This window comes from Nomascus leucogenys, chromosome 4 (assembly GCF_006542625.1).
Source record: "Nomascus leucogenys isolate Asia chromosome 4, Asia_NLE_v1, whole genome shotgun sequence".
In the NCBI taxonomy this organism is placed as follows: domain Eukaryota; kingdom Metazoa; phylum Chordata; class Mammalia; order Primates; family Hylobatidae; genus Nomascus; species Nomascus leucogenys.
Window position 1 is genome coordinate 123,987,556 of NC_044384.1, and position 25,442 is coordinate 124,012,997.

At 37.4% G+C, this 25,442-nt stretch overlaps 1 protein-coding gene across 6 annotated transcripts in view; it reads left to right on the forward strand.

Moving 5' to 3' along the window:
- SLC4A7 (solute carrier family 4 member 7) overlaps positions 1 to 25,442 on the forward strand; it is a 110,817-nt gene that overhangs the window by 15,718 nt on the left and 69,657 nt on the right. For all 6 annotated transcript variants that reach the window (XM_030812245.1, XM_030812247.1, XM_003256783.3 and 3 more), the window contains exons 2-3: positions 15,320 to 15,401; positions 18,961 to 19,107. In XM_030812245.1, coding sequence (XP_030668105.1) covers positions 15,320 to 15,401; positions 18,961 to 19,107 — 229 coding nt within the window. The remainder of the gene's footprint in view (positions 1 to 15,319; positions 15,402 to 18,960; positions 19,108 to 25,442) is intronic.

Genomic DNA, 25,442 nt, shown 5'->3' on the forward strand with positions numbered 1-25,442 from the left:
TTATCCCTATTCTACAGATGAGGAAACAGATCCAGTGAGACTAAGTAATCTACCCAGCCTAGTAAGTGAAGAGCCAGGATTTCAATTCAGACAGTCTTACTACATCTAGAACCTGTATTATTACAATTATTATTAATTTCTTCCTAGAGCCATGTTGCCTAGGCTGGAGTGCAGTGGCTATTAACAGGTGGTTTCATAGCACAGTGCAGCCCTAACTCCTGGGCTCAAGCAATCCTCCACCTCAGTCTCTTGACTCAGTGTGACAGGTGTGTATCACTGCACTCAGCTTAGATCATGTATTATCTTCAGCCAAAATAAATTGGTTGACAAATTGCATTGCATATGTTTATGTACAGTTTTTCAGTAGTCTTAATTTTATCCTAATATACAACTTATGGAGATAATTTTTTAGATTATGTCATTAATTAGAAGCTGTTGACAAACGTGTAAATTGTTTTAATCTCTTAATAAGAATTTATAAGGCTGGTCTTGGTGGCTCACGCCTGTAATCCCAACACTTTGGGAGGCCGAGGCGGGCGGATCACTTGAGGTCAGGAGTTCAAGACCAGCTTGGCCAACATGGTGAAACGTCATCTCTACTAAAAATAGAAAAGTTAGCTTAGCTGGATCTGGTGACGTGCACCTGCAATCCCGGCTACTTGGGAGGCTGAGGCAGGAGAATCTCTTGAACCTGAGAGGATTTTATTTACATATAAAATGCCTATCTGAATACTACTCTACTATATCCTAAATTTAGCTAATATAAAAATGAAATATTTAATAGTACTTTGCCTTAATAATTTTTTCTGAATGAAATTAAATGTACAGCTTTCTTAAAGCAACTGCTAGAGAAGTTTTTTCAAACTCTGAATTTCTTTGCCTTTAGTCGTTCTCTTAACCATAATCACAGCATGAGAGAAAAATTCCATGATTCGAATCATAACCACTAGATGGTGATCTTATACATTGGTGAAGCCTAAATTTTAGTGGTGTTAAATACTGAAATGGTTGCCCGCATTAAGCAATGTGAACTCAGCAGTGATATTTAGCAGTGTGAAAGGAGTGGACTGGCTGTGCTCCTCACTGAAACATATGTTTTAAAGTGAGACAGGTTTCCATTTGTTTTACAGGATTTCTCCTTCCTCTTTTCTCGGCTACTTACTTCAAATTTATGTGTAAATTAAATTAAAACCTTCATGTTTGTTATAGTATTAATGCTGATTTATTGTGTTGACATTTGTGCTGCTTATTGCTGTGATTTCAATTTTATTAGCTGTTACTGAATTACTAGTAAAGTGTTTTAAAATAATGAAGTGAAATTTTTTGTGATTGATTTAATTATATTTTACTTACAATTCCATAAGGCATATGAGTAAAATTATATGTAGTCTAATATAGGGGAAGGTATGTGGCCTAGTGAAATGAACATGGGCTCTTTGAAATAAGATACCCCTGATTTGAATAATGATCAGCTGTGTTACCATAAGGAGTTTTTGTGAGAATTAAAAATAATGTTTGTAAGTGGCCCAGTGAAAAGTGCATTGTCCCTGGAAGCGGGACATGATTTTAAATTATATCTTATCCAAGCTGAAGCAATGGGACCTTGGGAAAACTATTTAACTTTTCTGAGTCTCAAGTTTCTTTCACATATTTGGGAGAGTAATACTTGCTCCTAAAATTGTTTAGTGTAAGACTATTATCATAAAAGCTAGTAAGAACCACAGTGTATGACTGTGGAATACTAAATAAAGCTAACTTCCTTACCCATCCATTATTAATGGATATTATTCTTCCCAAACTTATATTTCTAAAGAGTTTAGGAAAATATAAAGAAAATAAAATTTTTATTTTTTTTCTTGAGACGGAGTCTTGCACTTTTGCCCAAGCTGGAGTGCAATGGCACAATCTCGGCTCAGTGAAACCGCTGCCTCCCAGGTTCAAGCAATTCTCCTGTCTCAGCCTCCCTAGTAGCTGGGACTACAGGCGTGCACCACCACGCCAGGCTAATTTTGGTATTGTTTATAGAGATGGCTAATTTTGGTGTTTTTTTATAGAGACGGGGCTTCGTCATATTGGCCAGGCTGGTCTCGAACTCCTGACTTCAGGTGATCCACCCGCCTCAGCCTCCCAAAGTGCTGGGATTACAGGTGTGAACCACCACACCCGTCCAAGAAAGTAAAAATTTTAAAGAATTTAAAACATATCTTCTTATAATTAAAATTGTGCACCTTAACGTACCCCCTTTTCTGTCATATAAAGAGAAAACATGGGCCCTCTGCTTTGTCAGCAGTATCATTTACATCTAGTTACATTCCTGTATTATGTTCCTATACAGAAAAAGTAATTTCCCATCTCTAAAGGAACTTAAATGGATACTACATATGCTTTCTTAATCACTTTAATTCCTGTACAGTTTTCTTTCTTTCTTTCTTTCTCTCTTTCTCTCTTTCTTTCTCTCTTTCTTTCTTTCTTTCTCTCTTTCTTTCTTTCTTTCTTTTCTTTCTTTTTGAGACGGAGTCTTGCTCTGTCGCCCAGGGTGGAGTGCAGTGGCGCAATCTGAGCTCATTGCAACCTCCGTCTCCTGGGTTCACGCCATTCTCCTGCCTCAGCCTCCCGAGTAGCTGGGACTACAGGCACCACCCACCACGCCTAGCTAATTTTTTGTATTTTTAGTAGAGAAAACCCCATGTTAGCCAGGTTGGTTTTGATCTCCTGATCTTGTGATCCATCCGCCTTGGCCTCCCAAAGTGCTGGGATTACAGGCGTGAGCCATGCGCCTGGCCTAATTCCTGTACAGTTTTCTACCTAATTTAAAATTTCTCGGTTTCTCCCTGCTTTGGCCAATTGAAATTCACAATTAGAATTTTAAGCTGTGTAGTATTTCTTTTTCCTGAATTTAAGATTTCAAAAAATCAGTTAATTTGATTACATAATTTAAGGATTGTAAAGCAGTAAACATGTTAGTACTTTTTTTTTTTTTTTTTTTTTTTTACTGTGCCTACCAGGTTCAGTTTTAGAAAATGGGAAAATGGTTAGGAAAATTTTGAACCATCTTCTGTAGGTAGCTGACCTTGTGAAATGCTTTTTCAAAAATGTTACTTGCTTATTTATTAAAGTTGTATCTACTTAAAACAAGAATTGATTGTAGGTTTGTGTGTTTTTTTTTTTTTTTTTTTTTGAGCTGGAGTCTTGTTCTGTTGCCCAGGCTTGGAGTGCAGTGGTGCGATCTCGGTTCACTGCAAACTCCGCCTCCCGGGTTCAAGCGATTGTCGCGGCTCAGCCTCCCGGGTGGCTGGGATTACAGGCACGCCTGGATAATTTTCGTGTTTTTGGTAGAAACCAGGGTTTCACCATGTTGTCCTGGCTGGTCAAACCCCTGAGCTCAGGCAGTCCGCCCGCCTTGGCCTCCCAGAGTGCTGGTGTTGTAGAAAAAACCGGGTTCTTGTCACACGGCCGGGAAAGATTAGGGACGCAGATACTTTGAAAGGTGAGGGGCTACGAATTTATTGGGCGAAAAAAAAGAACACAGCAAAGTGAAATGGAGTCCTGGCTAACAGGCTGTCCATCTCACCAATTGAATTCCAGGTTACTATCCCGGAACAGGAGGGGCCAGACTCTTCTCCACTGCACATGGCGCGAACTTTTCGCGGTTCCAGCCCATCCTCCCAGTGCTCGTAGATTGTCTTGGGAGCCCTTTTTACTTGACTGTCTCACTAGGATTACAGGCATCAGCGACCACGCTGGGCTGGTTGGCTGGCTTGTTTTTTTTTTTTTTTTTTTTTTTGAGACGGAGTCTTGCTCCCAGGCTAGAGTGCAGTGGCACAATCTCGGCTCATTAGCTTCCGCCTCCTGGGTTCAAGCGATTCTCGTGTCTCGGCCTTGCAAGTAGTTGGGATAACAGGCACGCCTGGTTAATTTTCGTGTTTTTGGTAGAGACCAGGGTTTCACTGTGTTGCCCAGGATGGTCTCAAACCCCTGAGCTCAAGCAATCAGCCCGCCTTGGCCTCCCAAAGTGCTGGTGTTGTAGACAAAACCGGGTTCTTGTCATACGGCAGGGAAAGATTAGGCACACAGCCACTTTGAAAGGTAAGGGGTTATGAACTTACCGGGCGAAAAGAACAACACAGCAAAGTGAGATGGAGTCCTGCTAACAGGCTGCCCATCTCACCAATTGAATTGCAGGTTACTATCCCGGAACAGGAGGGGTCAGGCTCTTCCCCGCTGCAAATGGCAACAGGAGGGGTCAGGTTCTTCCCCACCCTGCAGATGGCGCGAACTTTTCGCGGCTCCACCCTATCCTCTTCCTCCCAGTGCACAGGCCACTCGTAGATTTTCTTGGGAGCCGTTTTCATTTGGCTGTCTCACTAGGATTACATACATTAGCCATCGCATTGGGCTTGCTTTATTTATTTTTTATTTTTTGAGGTGGAGTTTAGCTCTTTTTGCCCAGGCTGGAGTGCAGTGGTGCGATCTCGGCTTACTGCAACCACCACCACACTCGGCTAATTTTTGTATTTTTTGTATTTTATTTTATTTTTTTTAAGAGACAGTCTCGCTCTGTCTCCTAGGCTGGAGTGCAGTGGCGCGATCTCGGCTCACTGCAAGCTCCGCCTCCCGGGTCCACGCCGTTCTTCTGCCCCAGCCTCCTGAGTAGCTGGACTACAGGCGCCCGCCACCACGCCTGACTAATTTTATTTTTTGTATTTTTAGTAGAGACGGGGTTTCACCGTGTTAACTAGGATGGTCTGGATCTCCTGACCTCGTGATCTGCCCGCCTCGACCTCCCAAAGTGCTGGGATTCCAGGCATGAGCCACTGCTCCCGGCCCTAACTTGTATTTTGAGTAGAGACGAGGTTTCGCCATGTTGGCCAGGCTGGTCTCTACTGACCTCCGGTGATCTGCCCACCTCCGCCCCCGCCTCACAAAGTGCTGGGATTACAGGTGTGAGCAACTGCGCCCAGTCCCTGCTTTCTTAATACTTTACCGACATCTGTTGCATGGGACTTTGTAATTGTAACTCGTTGTTCATAATATCGTTATAATATTCCGTGGTAATCAGCCATTTCTCTTTTTGCTTTCAGATTCTTTGTTTTTCCCGGTTTGAACAGTAAACATTTTTTAAACCCAACTGGTAATCAGTTTATTAAATAGTTAAGCATCTCCAGTGGTAACTTCAACCTCTATTACTAGTGCAGTAGTGATAGAAGTAATCTGTTTAACAATCTTAGAAGGACTCTCCAAGTCTATGAGTTGCTTGTAGATTCTCAACTGGAAGCCATCCCATGTTTTAGGACCTTCACCGTGAGTTTTTCTTGTAGTGATTCTCAAAGTCTTAGGCATCTGAACTGGTCCTTTTAAGATTCCTTTCCTTTGCACCTCTGTTCGAGGCAGCACACATCATCTTCGGGGATTTTACGTTGCGACTGCTTAGCATAATTCCGATTTGTCAAAGCTCCACCTCTGGTTCTTTCCAGTATCTTTAGAAGCATGGCTATGGTATTGCTTCCTGACCAACTTGTTCCTCAGTGACACCAAACATCAGTGACTCAGGAACATAATGTGAGTCAGGAGCAGGAGTGGGTTGACCAGAGCTCCCCAGTACCTGCGAATGTGTCTTCTTAAAAAACCCCAAACGTTCTTGACTTTATATTTTGTTGGTTTTGTTTCTGTTGAGTAGATACCCAGAAGTTATATTGCTGCACCAAGTGTATGCTGAAAAGTTTGTAAATGAATTCTTGCTAGTTTACTCTCCAAAGTTTTGGGCAATTTACATTCCCAAGTAGGAAGTACAGGAGTGTCTGTGTCTCCCTATCTTTACTAGTTTTAAATGTGAATTTAAAAAAATTTATGGAAAGAAAAAATTAAATCTCATGGATGGTCCATTAAAAAAATTTGTTTTGCTAATCTGATGGGTCTTAAATTCCATTTGTTGAATATCTAGTGAGAGTGTCCCTTTAGTTATTGGCCACTGGTATTTTTACGTAAGGGAATTACTTGGTTCATACTCTTTTTCTTGAGATGAAATGGCACTCTCTTTCCCAGGCTGGAGTGCAGTGGTACAATCTTGGGTCACTACAGTCTCTGCCTCCCAGATTCAAGTGATCCTCCCACCTCAGCCTCTCGTGTAGCCAGGACTACAGGAGCATGCCACAATGACCGGCTAATTTTTTTTTTTTTTTTTGGAAACGAGGTCTTTCTGTGTTGCTTAGGCTGGTCTCAAAATCCTATCCTCAAGCAATCCTCCAGCCTTGGTCTACCAAAGTTGTAGGCTTATCACCATTCCTGGCCTGTTACTGCTTAAAGAAAAGCTATTGGTTTTAATTTATCTTGTAATTGGCTGCCTTCAAATGAATCTGGTTTTTTTTTTTTTTTTTTTTTTTTTTTTTTTTTTTTTTAAGGCAGTGTCTTGCTTTGTCACCCAGGCTGGAGTGCAGTGGAGTGGTCTTCGCTCACTGCAACCTCCGCCTCCTGGGTTCAAGCAATTCTCCCTGCCACAGTCTCCCAGATAGCTGGGATTACAGGTGCAAGCCACCACGCCTGGCCAAATGAATGTGTTTTTTTGTGTGTGTGTGCTAATTGGTTGAATCTGTCATTCTAGGTACACAGTCACATCATCTGCAAATAAAGATAATTTTGTTTTTTTGTTGTATTTTCATTACATTAGCTCCACAGTCAAATTGATGGATTTTCCTATAGACAGTGGAATCTTACAGCTCGCGTAACAAGTGAAATCTTTAGTGTTTTACACTTTAGTATGTTTGCTCTTGGTTTCTGGTTATAATTTTATTACTTTTGAACAGGTTCGTTTTATTTTCATTATACTTGATCATGTTGTAAAGGTCTACTGGGAGTCTTGAAGGAATAATAAAAGACACACATCTAGACACATCTTGATGAAATTATTGAGCCAGAAGTGGAAAAACAAACAAAAACCTGGTGGATATTAGGCTTCTGGTCAACAACACTAGATTCTTAAAGGCCATGGCGCAGTACCTGAGAGAAGGTATCTATCCAAAATACATATCGAGTAAAATGATTTTTGAACATGAAAGGTTTTCTTTATCACCCATATATTCATCGTGGAGCATATTTCTCAAGGCCTTAAATGAAAATGAGAAAGGAATAACATGAGCTGAACATCACTGAGACAAATCAGGGGAAAACACCCTTGATAATAAGTTAATAGAGGGATCTACTTTAATGTTTGAAATAGTCTCTTGTGAGCAGTAGGGATTTGGTGACATTGATTCAGATAGTCCAATTTTAATTATTGGTTCTGCACAGACAATACAGTGTTTAATTCTAGTACTTCAAATGCTTTTTAATATGAGTTTTCAGTTTTAGAATTAACCAGAGGACACAGCTTAGAAGGCTTTATTATAAATATTGAATGGAATGTAAATGTTATGCATCTTGATACAAAAATATATAGGCCAGGTGCAGTGGCTCACACCTATAATCCCAGCACTTTGGTAGGCCCAGGTGAGTGGTTATCTTTTGGGGCCGGAAGTTTGGGACCAGCCTAGCCAACATGGAGAAACCTGGTCTCTACTTAAAATATAAAAATTAGCCGGGCGTGGTAGCAGACGCCTATAATTCCAGCTGCTAGGGAGGCTGAGACATGAGAATTGCTTGAACTTGGGAGGCAGAGGTTGCAGTGAGCCAAGATTGCCACTGCACCCAGCCTGGGCGATAGAGCAAGACCCTGTCTCAAAAGAAAAAAAAAATTATATATGTATATGTGTGTATATATATACACACGTATATATATACACGTATATATATATCCACGTGTATATATACATGTATATATATATATACACGTGGATATATATATATATATAAATAAAACACTGAGATGTGGAAGAGAGATTGTAAATGAAAGGATATGGGTGTGTTAGAGAAAATTCTTTTCTTTTTGTGGAACAGATACTGTCTAAAATTGATAAACCAAGACGTAAAATAGAGTATTTAAAGTTATAATAGCAACTCTAGCAACTAAAAAGTTACAAGACACAACAGAATGTAGTTATATCTCATGAGTGGAAGTGGGAATGGGAGGAATACTTGCTTATTTGGGGACACTTCTGTAACCTTGGATTTTTCTACCATTTACGGATTGATAAATTACTTAAAAATGTAGTTTAAGTGAAAAAAGCAAGTTATATATAAAACAGTAAGTGTGTAATGAATGCTATCTTTTTTGTAAGAATATATATATTTCCATTTGCATAAAAATATTAGAAGGCTGAAAATGGAGTGCAGAGACCAAGGGATCAAATGAGATGTTTGTGTGTGCCTGCTATTAAATAAAATTATACTGAAAATAAATCTTTAAAGAATTAGCCAAACGAAAGCGTATTGGTTAAAGTTTATTTGTTGAGTTACTTTATATTTTTATTTTATCAAATAATGTATTAAACTAAAACTAACTTCACCATTTCACCTATAAACTTTGATTTTTAAAATTTTATTGGAATATTGGTTTGGTAGTGTCCATGATAGTGTTACAATGGGAAATGTTGGAGAAGTGTGTCTTATGTATTTTGGTGTATAATATTTTGTTTTGTATTTGGGAAATTAAAAAGTCTACGTGCACCTAGTTTCTTCTTTTCCCTCTGGGGTTGCTTCACCTTCCCTTCCTCCCACTCAAATCCCTATGCTTATGGTTTTTATAATCCAGTGGGGGAGGAGAGGACATGTGCTTGACCAGGAGGTTAAGCTCTTAAGTACTGGTGGGGAGGGCCAAGATTTTCCATAGGAAGTATGCTTCAAGAGGTCATTTTGGAATTTTTTTTTTTTTTTTTTTTTTTAGGTGGAATCTCACTCTGTTGTCGGGGCTGGAGTACAGTGCAGTGGCATGATCTCAGCTCACTGCAGCCTCCGCCTCGCGGGTTCCAGCAATTCTCTTTCCTCAGCCTCCAGAGTAGCTGGGATTACAGGCGGGCACCACCATGCCTGGCTAATTTTTGTGTATTTAGTAGAGGCGGGGGTTTCACCACGTTGGCCAGGCTGGTCTTGAACCTGACCTCAGGTGATCCGCCCACCTTGGCCTCCCAGAGTCCTAGGATTACAGGCATGAGCCGCCTTGCCCAGCCAGAAATTGGTTTTTAACCTGATTGTTTGCAGATGTTCTTTGGGGCTTAATGTATTGAGAATTTAAAACAATCATTGACTGACATATGTCTTATTCTTGTATTTGATTCTTCAGATTTATGTTTATTTGCCAAGTATATATCATGCATAACAAGGGTGAAGATTTCAAATATGTAATTAATTATATATGTTATCTAGCTGTTGATGTTATTGGGATTTCTATTCTTGGAGAAGTTTAGAAGCCTTAGTTGTATTTGAAGTGTATGACATGTTTATCACCTGTTACCTACAGTCAGTCTCCCTACGTAAAGTTGTGAAAGATTTATTTCTTATTTTGTTACTTATTTAGTGCACGTCATCAGTGGATTCTCCAGGATGAGCTGGGTAGTAAGACTTTAGCTGTGGGATATAGATATTTTTATAGAAAATATTAAATATCATCTATTTCGCTACCTTATAGAATTGAGGGTACCAAGAAACAAATCTGTATACACAAAGAGCACTTTGATGCAGCAGTAAAAACCAGTTATCTTATTAAATTTTTGCCTTTGTGTATTATTTTAATATTCTGAATGACAAAATAGGCATTTGTAAAAACATTTCTGCTGCATATCCAAATAGAATGATTGTTTGGAGAAAAATCACTGGTTAATTGCCTGAATTGTGAACTCAACTAGCTGTTATTTTCATGGAACACCATTTTTACCTGAAAGAAAAACTGACAGACTTGGTTAATCATACTTGGGCATTTGACAGGTATTTTGTTAAAAATGAATGGAGCAAACTTGTCACTTCAAGAAAAACAACCCGATAGTATTTGTTACCCATGATAATAATGCAAGCTTTCAGGCAAAACTTAGAATTTTGGAAAACTCGCATCTGCTAACCTGACTTTGACAATTTCTCAATACTTGGACTTATGAGATTGTTGGTGATATTATTAAGTGTGATTTAAAAAAATTTTTTGATATTGTTTAATGAAATGTGACATTTGGAAAAGCTCTAATACCCTGTGAACACATACATTCCAAAAATGGGGGAGATCCATTCAAAGTGCATAGTAGACAAATGGGTTTTGATGTAACAATGTATAAAATGTTCATTTGGAATGGTTTCAGATTCTACATTGCAACTATTAAGAAACAATATACTTGTTGAGTTTGATGAAATATCAAAGAGGAATGTCCATAACTACCTGAAGAGAATATTGAAATATGCCCCCCCTTTCCAGCAGAATATCTGTGTGAATCTGGATTTTTAAATGTACTTTAACCAAGGGCAGATCACATCAGATTGACTGCAGAAGTAGATATGAGAATCCAGTTGTCTTCTATTAAGTTAGATAATTGAAGAGATTTGTAACAATGAAAAACAGAGGTATTCCTCTAAGTTTTGTCTTGTTTTTGAAAAGTTATTTTCATTACAATGTTATGTATATTAACATGTAATGGCTTTATTATTGTGTAAATAATTCTGAATAAGTACTTTGAAGTTTTCTGTTTTAATCCTGATGTGGTAACTTATATAAACCAAGGTCCTTTGAGGTTTTCAGGAATTTTTAAGAATGTAGAGAATCCCAAGTCCAGTAGTTAGAGGGGTGCTAGTCTTTTTTTTTTTTTTTCTAGCTATTGTCCATATTAATACTTTGTTTTTTGGTTACAGTGATAATTATAAACCATACTCCCACACATCCATCCACATATATTCTTAGAGTATGCAGTCTTTGTACTAACATTGCAGAAAGGTTTTAGTTGAAAATGGATTGCTGCATTCCTCTTGGTATTTTTACTTATAACTAAATGTGTATATTACTTTCCAAATCTGTTATGCTGTGACCCTGTGTAAGTTGTAGTTATTAGCTTGGAAGATTAGGTAACTTAGAACACAGTGATTGGCTGTACCATAAAAGTAACTTAGAAGAATTCATCTCTGCAAAGCACAGTGACCTAAATCAGATATGTGCTCACTGTCCCTGGAATCTTCAAGGGACTTACTGCATTACATCATCAGAAACAAGGCATTTCTATATTACTATGGAAAGATTTCGTCTAGAGAAGAAGTTACCTGTATGTACCTAATTATGATCTTGTCTTTTATTTACAAACAAATTTGAATCGAGTTTAATAGTGAAGCTTGAAGAAATGTCAGGCTTATTAGCACTGGCTTAGAATAGTATCATCCTTTGTGTCCTTGGCTGTGGAAGTCATCTGTTGAAGAGTAATTCCTTGTGTAAAGTTAAAAATAATTGTAGCATCTTTATTCTTCTGTAAAACTAACTCTTTGGATAGTTAATATTACTTGAACGAGTCTTTAAAAATTATTTGGTTAAGATATTAGGAAAGAAATCACTTTATCTTAATGGTTAAGTGTGTTTTGAAGCTAAAGTGTTCGATAACTATGAAATTGCTCCATATGGTTCATCATAATTTATGGGAGGCATTACTTTAGGCTATAGCCATATGTCTTATATAATGGAAAAATTAGTTTGTGACAGGGATCTCTAATGGCTGTTTTAATGGATTTTTGTAAACCTTAGGGTGTCGAAAGGATATTAGACACTATATTTTAAAGGAATCTTTTAACATCCTTTTTTTCTAATACTTTGCTTTTGGCATGTTAAGTGTCATTTTTGATAATTTGACCAACAAAAATATAAATTGTGGATTTTGCTTTTTCAGGCAAGATAAATAACTATGAGAGGAATTAGTAAAATATCTTATGAAGGCATAAATCTGTTTCTAACAAAACTAGATTTGATTTTGCTGGGATTTGCACGTTGAATTGAATTTTGATTTTGTAATGCGTTGATGCTGGGTTTTTAAATTTATGAACTAGGTTTTTTTTTGTTTTTCTTTTTTTTTTTTGAGACAAGGTCTCGTTCTGTTGCCCAGGCTAGAGTGCAGTGGTGCTCTATGCGCTCACTGCAACCTCCACTTCCTGGGTTCAAGCCAAGTAACTGGAATTAAAGGCATGCTCCACTGCACTCAGCTGATTTTTGTATTTTTAGTAGAGACAGGGTTTCACCATGTTGGCTAGGCTGGTCTTGAACTCCTGACCTCAAGTGATCTGCCTTCTTCGGCCTCCCAAAGGCTGCACTCCAGCCTGGGTGACAGAATGAGACTGTCTCCAAAAAAAAAAAAAAAAAAATTTTAGTTATGCAAGTTACACATGAAAACACTCTCATTGAAAACTGAAACAATAACAATAAATTAATACTCTAACTTGACTTCCATTCAAACCCAGTTCCCTTTCCAGAAAGGAGTAGTTAAGAATTTGGTGTGTATCCCATCAAGCCTTTTCCCCTGCTTTTTACTTAATACCAATAAATACATATGAAAACATGTCTATGGAAATAAAATTTTGGTTTAGTCTTGTAAATATTTTTAACATAAACTTGATCTTATTCACTACAATGTGCTTTTGCACTAAACAGCTATCTTTGAGACCTTTTCTTACCAGGACACATAGATCTACTTCCATTTTTTGGGTCTGGTTTCTCAAACTGTTTCCTAGCACTCCTTGGTATGAGATTGTCTCTTTACTATTGACACACATTTTTGTTTCATTTTTTTAAATATTGGAAACAATGCCTCAATGGAAATGAAAGTTCAGAGAAGTTGAACTTTCTCTTGCCCAAGACTTCACAGACAGTATATAGGGGGAGCAGCCTGTGTAGACCATGAGAGGATGTGCTCTTTTTTTTTTTTTAACACGTCATGTTTGGTACATGTGGGAGCATTTATCTATGATAGATATTTAGAGGTCAAAGGGTATGTGTATTTTAAATAAGGATAGTAAATAATATATTTATAAGTATTGTGAGATTATATAACTTAAGCTGTTTTTTGAGTCCTTTTTGTTGTTATTTGAAGGTGAGAGTTAATTGTTTTGCTTCATATCCTGGCAATTGCACGACCTAAATGAAAGTTTGGAATGGGAGCAGTTAATCCCTTTTAGAATAGGCAGTATGCTACCTCTCAGGATACAACTTCTGTGCCTTTTACTTAGGAGAGCTTATCTTTTGTATCTGTGCATGTTCAGAGACTAAGTGACATGAAGTCATTGGAATATGTAGCTCAAGATTTTAGAATATGACTTGGTTGATGGATGGAAATTATTATTCATTCTTGCACTTTTGGGGTTTGGTTTGGTTTCCTACTTTGGCTTTTCCCTGTTACTGAGGAAGTGAATGCTGTAAGGCGGCTTGATTAATTTGTCTGTCTTGTTTTTTATTAAAAATTTTTTTTTTTCTTTCTTGAGATAGAGTCTCGCTTTGTCTCCCAGGCTGGGGTAAAGTGACATGATCTCGGCTCACTGCAACCTCTGCCTCCTGGGTTCAAGCGATTCCCCTGCCTCAGCCTCCTGAGTAGCTGGGATTACAGGCGCCCACCACCACGCCCAGCTAATTTTTTCATTTTTAGTAGAGATGGGGTTTTGCCACGTTGGCCAGGCTGGTGTCGAACTCCTGACCTCAGGTAATCTACCAACCTCGGCCTCCCAAAGTGTTGGGATTACAGATGTGAGCCACCATGCCTAGCCTTAAGTTTCTTTTTAATTAAAAATTTTATTAAATAAATGGAGATGGGGGTCTTGCTATGTTGTCCAGGCTGGTCTCAAACTCCTGACTCAAGTGATACTCCTACCTCAGCCTCCCAAAGTACTAGGATTTCAGGTGTGAACCACCACACCCAGCCCATCTTGTTAGTCTATTGTATGAAATTGTCTCATGGTCTACATGGCCTGCTCCCACTCCTTTAAGTATGGAACTATAGCCAAGTCATTTAATATCTCTGTTACCTATATTAAATTGAACACCAATCATTCAGAGTCATATACATGTATCTCCTGATATCCAAATGTATTTGATTTACAGTTTGGATATCTACCCTTTAGAAAGTAAATTTGGATATCAAAAGATCTGCCTTTTCTTAATATACTGTGTCCTGTTCTGAGTTTTGGGTAACAAATAGTGGTAGTTTGGATAGCAAGGAATTTATTTGAAAATTTAATCAAATCAGTTCAGTTCCTGAGTTTACTTACTGAGAATTTGGACACCGAAGGTTTCCATAGCAGCAACAATTGTATCTCAGTTTACTTTGTATACATTTTTAGACGGAGTTTCGCTCTTGTTGCCCAGGCTGGAGTGCAACGGCACGATCTTGGCTCACCAATACCTCTGCCTCCCGGGTTCAAGCGATTCTCCTGCCTCAGCCTCCTGAGTAGCTGGGATTATAGGCGCCCACCACCATACCCGGCTAATTTTGTATTTTTAGTGGAGACGGGGTTTCTCCATGTTGGTCAGGCTGGTCTCGAACTCCGACCTCAGGTCATCTGCCCACCTTGGCCTCCCAAAGTGATCCAATTACAGGCGTGAGCAACCGTGCCCGGCTTCAAAGCCTTTTTGAGGGAAGGGTATTTGTTCTTCTCTGTCTAGCAGTGGCATAGAATCTTGTGTATAATAAGTTAATAAAAGTAGTTAATGATGATTAGAATGTCCTTTTGAAAGTTGTTACAAGTTGAGAAGGGAAGTTAAAGCTAAAATTTTATCCTTTTAAAAATAGCCTATACAACATTTTCTAATAAATATGTTTAGTCTTTTTGTTGAACTGAAAAGAGAACAAAATTATGAAGGTGGGATTTTAACAACTGAAGCTAGAATTTCCCTAGAGGTTAAATTTTGGCAGAATTTTACTTTGGGGGAAAAGAAAAAGTTCTTTTAACTTTTGTTAGCTCTTGATTAATCAGTTGAAGTGGTACTGCATGTTGAGTCTTCTTATTTTTGACAATTTTATGTTTGACCATAATTCAATCCAGTGTAACTGTTTCCTGTTATTTAGGAGACTTAAGAGCAAAGATGAAGAAAGAAAGCATTCCATGTTGACATCTAAGGATTCCTCTCACATCACATTTTCTTTAATCTCTGACCCTGGAAGGTCTGTCTTTTGAGGATGAAATTAATATATTACCGGTTATTTAGTAATTTGCATGGAAAACATTTAAAAATCTTTGCCATTTCACTTCTTACTATGGGATTTTTGAATGGTCTTCTGTGGATTTAAAAAACCTATAAACATAATTTTAAAAGATTGCAGTTAGCTGTAATGAGTTCAGTTTTTGAGAGAAAGCAATCTGTTTTATATTTTGTTGCCATTTCGAAGGATGCATTTAATAGGTCCTCAATAGACTGTGATCTCATGAGTCAATGAGAATAATTTGTTTTTAGGGTCCTGATGAAGAAGCTGTTGTGGATCTTGGCAAAACTAGCTCAACTGTGAACACCAAGTTTGAAAAAGAAGAACTAGAAAGTAAGTTGGTTTAAAATAACTTACTTTGCTTAGTAGGATAATTTACTAATTAACGTTCGTAAGTATCCTTTTAAATTTTACCTAGTATTTGTTGAGTTTTTTTGTTATTGTTGTAAAGCATACATTTAGAAGAGTGCCGTTTGAAAGTATTGGCAAAAGATAGAGTTCAGAATGCTTCTCAAAATTTAGTGATGGTTACCATTAATTACCTTAACTTGGAAAACTGAAAGGACACAGGCACAAAATTAGTTAACTCTTTTATTTTTTTCATTTCTAGCAGGCTGAGTAATTTGTATTATGAGTACACTAGAGTGCCAGACTAATAAACCACAGTTATCATTAGTTGTCATCTCAACATTCATTTTATAGGTGTTACATTAGCCTTTTAAAATGTTGCAATAACCTCTCTCTAGAGTTGTAGAGCAACTGAGTTATTTGTCCATCTTTCTTCCTTAGACAGGAAGAAGTCCTGGCAAATGGTTTCTTTTCTTTTGAAAATAATTGTAGATTTACAGAATAGCTGCAAAGACAGCACATAGTTCCTCCATACACTTCACCCAGTTTCTCCTAATGTTAACATTTTGCGCAGCCATCATACGTTTGTGTAAATGAAGAAATTAACATTGATTAATTACAAATTTAATTAGAATCTGACTAATTACTAGTTCACTGTTAAACCACAGATTTTATTTAGGCTTCACTAGTTTTTCCACTAATGGCCTTTTTCTGTTCTAGGATTCAGTTGATCCAGTTCAGGATCTGTAACAGTACATTTAGTTGCAGGTCTCCTCAGTCTCCTAATCTATACCAGTTTCTCATTCTTTTTTTGTTTTTCATGACCTTAACGCTTTTGAAGAGTAGTCGTTAGATATTTTGTTCAGTGTTTCTCAGTTTGGGTTTAGTCTGATATTATGGCATGAATAGGTGGAGGTTATGGTTATTTGGGAAGCATACCACAGAAGTAACGTTCCCTTTTCAGTGCATCATATCTGTGGACAATATGATATCAACATGACTTATTATTGATGATGTTAACCATGAACATGTGGTTAAAGTGGTGTTTATGGCAAATATTTTGATAGACATTTTTGGGGGATGTTTATAGGAACTACATCCTTAAGTTAAACTCTTCTGTGAGAGTTAGTACTGTATTGAGTTATTGTTTATTTTAATAAAGAGATGTACAGAGAAACAAAGTTTCATTTATGTTATAAATGTTTTCATTTATATTGTAAGATTTCGTTTTTTAAACTCTAAAAGTTTTTTTTTTTTTAACTCTAAAAATTGGCTTTAAGAGCCTAGGCTTGTTAGGGTTTCCAAAAAGAACCTCAGTTATCTAGAAGCTTATGGTTAGATCCTGTGAATTATAGGAGCTAGGGAGGTTAAAATTTTTAGCAGTAATTTTACTAATTCAGATGTACAGTCATACATTTAATGTTTAATGTCAACCCTCACCTATACATAACCTGGATGTTCCTTCGCTTCCTTTGGTTATCACAGGCCCTAAGCTCTGTGTACTTTGTACACATCTGCAAGTTTGGTATCAAGTTTGAGGGAGAGATTAAGAGAGTTTGAGTAAATAGGCTTTTGGTAGAATAAAGTAAGGGCAGAAGAAAAAGGAAAGAAAAAGAAAATAATTAAAACAGAGGACACTAGAAGCAATAGTAAAAGAAGAAAACACAATAAGCCTTAATCTACCAATCTTTGGATTATAGTGTGTTTTTATTTATTTTATCTATCCCTTTCTTTCTAAACTGCATACTCATAGCATTTATTTTTACCTTGGTGCATTGGGGCTTCTGTGCCAAGACCCATTAGTACTAATTGGAGCAACAGCTTTGTAGTTCCCAGTGCAGTGATGGGAATTTGACCCTTTAATTTCCACTTTTCTTTATGTTTTGAAGGAAATAGTTTCATTAAAATAAAATTGAGGTTTTGTTATATTTATTTATTGCTTTTTAAATGAGATTCACATAACATAAAATTAACCATTTTAAATTATACACTTTTTTTAATGTATTCACTATATTATGCAACAAACACCACTGTCTAATTCTCGAAACATATCTATAATTCCAAAAAGAAACCCTGTATAATTAGCTTTTACATTTGGAATTTTTGTTTTCTAGTAGTTGAGATTTAATTCCATAGACATTTATTGAGTACTTACCATGTGCGAGGCTGAGTACTGGGAGAAGTTTAAACAAATAATTTTAGTTCAGAATGTTTTGTTAAGTTGTCCCTCTTTTAATTTAGAAGGTGATTATTTATGAGATTAATATATTGGCAGCTGAAATAAGATGTCAGAGTATCACATTTTTCAGCCTTACCTGGGGACATGAGTGTCAGGCAACTCAAATTTTATGCTGCTCTCTGCCTGTCCAAAAAATGGCATGAAATCTCGATAAGTATTGATTTTGTGGTTACAAGTAAATGTTGGTGAGTCAGCAACTTTGCAAATATGGAATCCCATGAATAATGAGGATCAACTGTACTTTCAAATCACATATAAAGATGGCAGTCCTAAGTTTCTTTAAGTACTTATTTTCTGAGCATCTTATGGAATTTTTAGGAAAGGAATGTCATTAATCATTTGTATTTCAGCCTATTAACTTTTTAAATTGTGTACATAGTTGCAGATTAGTTGACCTTGTACTTCACATCCTTCTTCAATCAACGCTTATTTGATACTTGACATAGTGCTCCTAGCTCTGTAGCTTTCCCTATTCAGTTTCATCTAGTGAGCAAAAGCAGACTGCCTTTCATAACTGTTTTGTTATTTATACTGCGAAGTTGGGATAATGCAATATCAGCAGTAGCTTTTTCTAGTTTAAAAGCATACAATAGCTTTACTTACTGCTTTTTTATTTAATCTGACAGTTTCTAACCTTTATTTGGATTATTTACATTTAATGTAGCTCTCAGTAATTTGGACTTTATTTTTATTTTGGTCTTTATTGATTTTTTTTTCAAAACTCTAAAAAATTAGTAAATATTCGTAAATATTTATACATTATATTTATTACAAAGTATTTAATTGTTACTAAAATGTATCTCTTAAGGACCTCTACTAACTATGGTTGGCCATAAATGTAGATGGAATAAATATATGTCTACATAGTATGATTTCAGGTGGGCTAAGCTCTTCTTTCTTAAGATATCTTTTTAGGCCGGGCGCGGTGGCTCATGCCTGTAATCCCAGCACTTTGGGAGGCCGAGGTAGGCGGATCATGAGGTCAGGAGTTCAAGACCAGCCTGACTAACATGGTCATCTCTACTAAAAATACAAAAACAAAAAACAAAACAAAAGATATCTTTTTAGATGTGCAAATACTTACATAAGTGATTTGTAGATTTAGTGTAATGATCTGTCAGTGATATTAGCCCTGGGCACAATATTCTGTGTAGTGCTTTGTAAAATAAGAGAAGTAACTGGAGACTAACATTGTTAATTACGTGAACTTATATTCTTTATCAGAGTAGATTTTGGAGTACTTTTGTGTATATCACTTTTTTCTCTTTTGGAAAGCTAGAAACATGTTTCCGAACCTTTTAATAGGTCATAGAGCTGTATATATTGGTGTTCACGTCCCGTTTAGTAAAGAGAGTCGTCGGCGTCATAGGCATCGTGGACACAAACATCACCACCGGAGAAGAAAAGATAAAGAATCAGATAAAGAAGATGGACGGGAATCTCCTTCTTACGGTAAGAGAAAACAGTTCTTCTTTAACAGTTTAAAGTTCCTATTTTCCTGGAAAGTATTTTCTTTTAATTGAATATTTCTTTTAAAAATTGTATGTCTGCAGTAATATAGTCACATTGTATACATTGGGGAATACCAATTGAAGTAAGAATTTTTTTATAAGAAAAATCTTCGTAGGTCAAGATCTCTTTCGTATAAGTGAAAAAATAAAGGGCTTTGTTTTCTTCATTGCATCCCATCCTTGAAATTGTAAAAGTTATGCCTAGTCACTTAGGCTCAAATTTAGTAGTGTTTCATTTTCTTCACTAAATTTTTAATTACTTACATATGCAGTGGATAGACATTGGGAATGCTAAGGCTGACATGGAAGTCATTAAAGTTTTGTTTCCTTCTTCTTCTTCTCTTTTTTTTTTTTTTGAGATGGGGTCTTGCTCTGTCACCCCGGCTGGGCTGGAGTGCGGTGGTATGATCTCGGCTCACTGCAACGTCTGCCTCCAGGGTTCAAGCGATTCTTGTGCCTCAGCCTCCCAAGTAGCTGAGATTAAAGGCGCACGCCACCATGCCTGGCTAATTTTTGTATTTTTAATAGTGACAGGGTTTCACCATGTTGGCCAGGCTGGTCTTGAACTCCTGACCTCAAGTGATCCACCTGCCTCAGCCTCCCAAAGTGCTGGGATTACAGGTGTTAGCCACCATTCTTGGCTGTTTTTTTCCTTCTTACACCACAGTTTTGGCCAGAAGATTTTATCCACTAGGCTGGATTATTTGGTTTTCTGTGCAAAAAAGAGTACTCTTATTTGATAATATTAGTTATATAAAAGGACAGGGTTTTTTTGTTTGTTACTTGAAAGCAGAGAAGTTAGCGGTACCAATAGAAATCAGAAAGAAAAACAGGGATAGCCATGTTTTAAGTGGTCCTGAGAGTGGGAAAGGAAAGAACCAAAAAAAAAAAAAAAAAAAAAAAAAAAAGGCTGTGTAAAACCTGAGGAGGATTCTTAGACATTATACTTAGCATAGAGGGCATTATTAGTATAAGGCCATCTGTACATCATGGGTCCTAGTGTGTGCTTTCTAGCAAAGAAAGCTATGTGCTATGTGAGCCACATTCTATAGGCAGTTGCGTGCTACGCTAAAAGACAGTTTTTGTGAAAAGGCAAAGAACAAAAAAATTGTTATGTATAATATAGTTACTGCATGAACATAGGAAAGAAAATACTGATGGCATGGTAAAATCTAAAGTGCAAATTCTGTGTCTAAACATTCTACCAAGCCCTAGACAAATGGTGTTATATTTAACCATCTTAGTATTTTTAATATATAACCATCTTAGCATTTTAAAAATACAGATATTAAATTCATTTTATGGATCAGGAAACTTCAGCTCAGCAAGACTGACAGGAATCCATTAAGAAACTCTACTAGGCTGGGCGCAGTGGCTCATGCTTGTAATCCCAGTACTTTGGGAGGCCGAGGCGGGTGGATCATGAGGTCAGGAGTTCAAGACCAGCCTGGCCAACATGGTGAAACCCCCGTCTCTACTAAAAAAAAAAAAAAAAAAAAAAGTTAGCTGAGTGTGGTGATGGGCACCTGTAATCCCACCTATTCGGGAGGCTGAGGCAGAGAATTGCTTGAACCCAGGAGGCAGAGGTTGCAGTGAGCAGAGATCATGCCACTGCACTCTAGCCTGGGTGACAGAGCGAGACTCTGTTTTAAAAAAACAACAACAACAACAACAACAAAAAAAACAAGAAACTCTACTAAGAGATACTGATGACCTAGTAAATCTAGTAAATATAATACTAAGTGGTCATGTAGCTAGCAAAGGAAAAACAAACACTGAATTTGGAAAGGGTCACTAGTGAACTTTTTTTTGGTGATGCTAAGTAATTTAGAAGTAAAAAATACTTAAACAGTAAAAAACTGTTCTGTACATAGCAGCCATTCAGTTTAGGATATCCTGGGTTCTTCTGTGAGTAAATGGATCAGTATGCTTCTCTAATTCATACTGAGTAAAAAGGCACACAGTACTTTTATGGACAGAAATGTTGTTTACTTAACTCTTAGTATATTGATGTGTTCACCTAAGTGTGTGGTTTGATGTTTTAAGCTAGGATATGGGATTAAAAGTGTAAGTATAGGGGCTTCAAAAATAGATTATAATGAAGAAAATATTTGACTTTTCAAAGGAATAACTATTCCTAGAAAAGATTTATGTTCCTGAAGTTTTTATTTTAACTTCCAATTTGTATCCAAGAAAGTGCTAAAGATGAAGTCTCTTCGTTTCTGCTCTCTAAAGGGATTACACAGGACTTTGCTTCTAAACAGGATGGAATAACGGGGATTAAATTTTCTCACCATTTTATTTTAATAATTATTCCTATTTGGGTGCTGTTTTTCATTGCATTTTCCTTTAGCTTTATTGAGGTATAATTAACAAAATTTGTATACATTTAAGGTGTACAGTATGATTTATATACACACACACACACACATTGTTAAATGATTATCACAATCAAGTTAATTAACACATCCTTAACCTCATATAGTTGCCTTTTATTGTGTATAGCGAGAACACACATAATTAAAGTCTACTGTCTTAGCAAATTTCAAGGGTACTATATATATATATATTTTTTTTTTTTTTAATTTTTATTTTTTTTGAGACTGAGCCTCTCTCTTTCACCCAGGCTGGAGTGCGGTGGCATGATCTCAGCTCACTGCAACCTCTGCCTCCCAGGTTCAAGCAATTCTCCTGCCTTAGCCTCCCAAGTAGCTGGGATTACAGGTGCCTGCCACCACTCACGGCTAATTTTTTTTGTGTGTGTGTGTGTGTGTGTGTGTGTGTTTTTAGTAGAGACAGGATTTTACCATGTTGGCCAGGCTGGGCTCGAACTCCTGACCTCAAGTGATCTGCCTACGTTGGCCTCCCAAAGTACTGGGATTACAGGTGTGAGCCACTGCGCCCGGCCATTACAATATTATTAACTATAGTCATCATGTTGTCCGTTATTAGATCCCCAGAATTCATTTATCTAATAACTGAAAGTTTGTAACTGCCATCCCATTTAAAGTAGCCGGAAAACCAGATAAAATGTATGAAATAGTAGTTTTAAGACATTGTATAAAAGGCAGCCCAGGACTTTGATTTCTGAGAGAGGAGAAGCCAGTGAGAGAATACCTATGATGACCTGAGCTTATTGCCCAGAGACAGTTTCCAGGCCACAGCACAGGGAGGGGAACCCAAACAGAGCCTAGAGTTGAGGAGCATACTTTGGAATTTGGGGAGGTCAAAGAGGCTAGAATTTCAGGTGTAGAGTTCAAGAGAGTGGAGAGTACTCAGAGTTCCAAAGATTTGAAAAAGGATCCTTTTGAATGTTTGGCTGATCACTGGTCTGGCCATGTGTGAGAGGAAACTACCTGTGGCCTGGGAAAAACTACCAGGAAACAGTAGTAGGCTAAGCAGTTTCTGTACTTTCACACAAGACTGGGAATAGTTTGTGTTACCTTCAGCCACAATGGAAAGACTTTGACACATACAGGGTATTGGATAGAGTTCTCAGAAGGCTCTGGCCTTAGTAGTGAGTCTAGATTAGTTTTACAACAAAGACTGCAGTGAATCTGCTTTGAAAATTCTTAAAGGCAGGTCTTGAAAGAATTAAATTAACTATATGCTAGGGCAAAGTATTACACTACTAAAAGAAAGAAGATAAAATCTAGCACCTGACCATGTTAAATTTCACAATATCTGGAATCCAAAAATTATCAGGGATATAAAGAAGCAGGAAAGTATGAGCCAAAACCAGGAGAAAAATAATAAGACAGATCCAGAAATGGCAGAGTTGATTGAATTAGAAAATAAGAATGTTAAAGCAACTAGAATAAATATGCTCAAAAGGATAGAGAAGAATATGACTGTGTTAAAGAGAGCTATTGAAAATAGGAGGAAGCCCCAAACAGAAATTCTAGAGAGGAAAAAATACAGTATCTGAAATGGAAAACACACTGGATAGGATTAACTGAAGATTTACTATAGCAGGAAAGAAAAGTAATCAGTGGTTTTCAAGACAGTGATGGTAACTATCCAAAATGAAACACAGAGAATGAAGTGACTGAAAAAGAATGAAGGGAGCATCAGTAATTTGTGGGACAATATCATGTAGTCTAACATGTATGAGTAGAATCCCAGAAAGGAGGGTATCAGAAAAGATACTTGAAAAAATTATAGTTGAAGAATTTTCAAACTTAATGAAAACATTGAACTCATAGATCCAAGGAGCTGAACAAAACCCAAGAAGAAACATAAAGAAAACATATAATGGCTCATGAGAATCAGATTGCCAGAATCAGAATGTAATAAGCCTGAATGTGTATGCATATAACAACAGGTGCAGAATACATGATAAAATTGGAAATAGATCAATCCACAACTAGAATTGGAGATTTTAGCTCTCCTCTCTAACAGACAGAATACATAAACAATATTAATAAGGATATGGAAGACCTGAATAACACTGCCCAACCAGATTGATACTGACATTTATAAAACACTTCTCCCAAGGGCAACAGAGTACATTCTCTACGAGTGCAAATGGCATATTTACCAAGATCATATTCTAGTCCATAAAACAAGTCTCAGTATAATTTAAAAGAAGTGAAAGTGTGTTCTCTGATCACAATAGAATTAAACTAGAAATGTCTCAATAATAATTCCTAGGTATTTGGAAATTGAAAATACTTCTCAATAATCATGGGTTAAGGAAATAATCACAACAGAAATTAGAAAATATTTTGAACTCATTGAAAATGAAAATAGTACAGGCAGGTAACCAAGATAGATTTTTGCCAAGTAAGGACAGTTTTGATATGTACAGGATTCATGCATGGTGCTGTGCAGAGTGAGGACTGTCTAACATTCAAATTTGTTAGATGCAACTAAAGCAGTACTTTAGAGAAAAATTTGTAGCATTTAATCCTTATATTAGAACAGAAAAAAGTTGAAATCAGTGACTTAAACTTCTAGCTAAGAAACTAAGGAAAAAAATAGGACAAATTGTAAGGAGAAGATGGGAAACAAAATTGAAGGAGAGTGAATAAAGTAAAAATCAGAAAAAAAATAGCAGACCTCAATCAGACCTAAATCTGGTACATTGAAAAAAGATTATTAAAATTCATAACTCTAAAGCCAGATTGATCAGAGGACAAAAAACCCCCACAAATCACCAGTATTAGAAAATTTCGGTACACATCCCGCAGAAATTAGAAAACTAATTAGAGGGCCGGGCCTGGTGGCTCAGGCCTGTAATTCCAACACTTTGAGAGGCCGAGGCTGGCGGATCACCTGAGGTCAGGAGTTCGAGACCAGCCTGGCCAACATGGTGAAACCACGTCTCTACTAAAAATAAAAAATTAGCCGGGCGTGTTGGCACGTGCCTGTAGTCTCAGCTACTCGGAGGCTGAGACAGGAGAATTGCTTGAACCCGGGAGGCGGAGGTTGCAGTGAGCTAAGATCTCACCACTGCACTCCAGCCTGGGCGACAGAGGGAAACTCCATCTCAAAAAAAGAAAAAAGAAAGAGAATGCCCAACGCGGTGGCTAATGCCTGTAATTCTAGTGAGACAGCCAAGTAAAAACGGCTCCCAAGACAATCTACAAGCACTGGGAGGATGAGGTGCAGCAGCGAAAAGTTCGCACCATTTGCAGAGGGGAACAGCCTGGCCCCTCCTGTTCCAGGATAGTAACCAGGAATTCAGTTGGTGAGATGGACAGCCTGTTAGCAGGACTCCATCTCACTTTGCTGTGTTGTTCTTTTTCCTTATCGCCCAATAAATTCGTAACCCCTCACCTTTCAAAGTGTCTGCGTGCCTAATCTTTCCCTGCCATGTGACAAGAACCTGGTTTTGTCTACAACACCAGCACTTTGGGAGGCCAAGGCGGGCCTTGAGCTTAGGGGTTTGAGACCAGCCTGGGCAACATAGTGAAACCCTGGTCTCTACCAAAAATACGAAAATTAACCGGGCATGCCTGTTATCCCAGCTGAGGCACAAGAATCGCTTGAACCCAGGAGGCGGAAGCTAGTGAGCTGAGATTGTGCCACTGCACTCCATCCTGGGAGTGAGACGCTGTCTCAAAAAAAAAAAAAGAAAATGAGCTGTAGTTTTTGACGTCACATTTTATGTGGATGACGTCACATTTTCATGGGATAAAACCCATTTGGGAGTTGTTTATTACAAAGTATAGAAAGATTTATAGGTGAGTCTGTGTTTCAACAAAGATCATGTTTCTCTAAAGATATACAAGATCTATTCAATATAATATTTAATATAAAAGATGACTGATA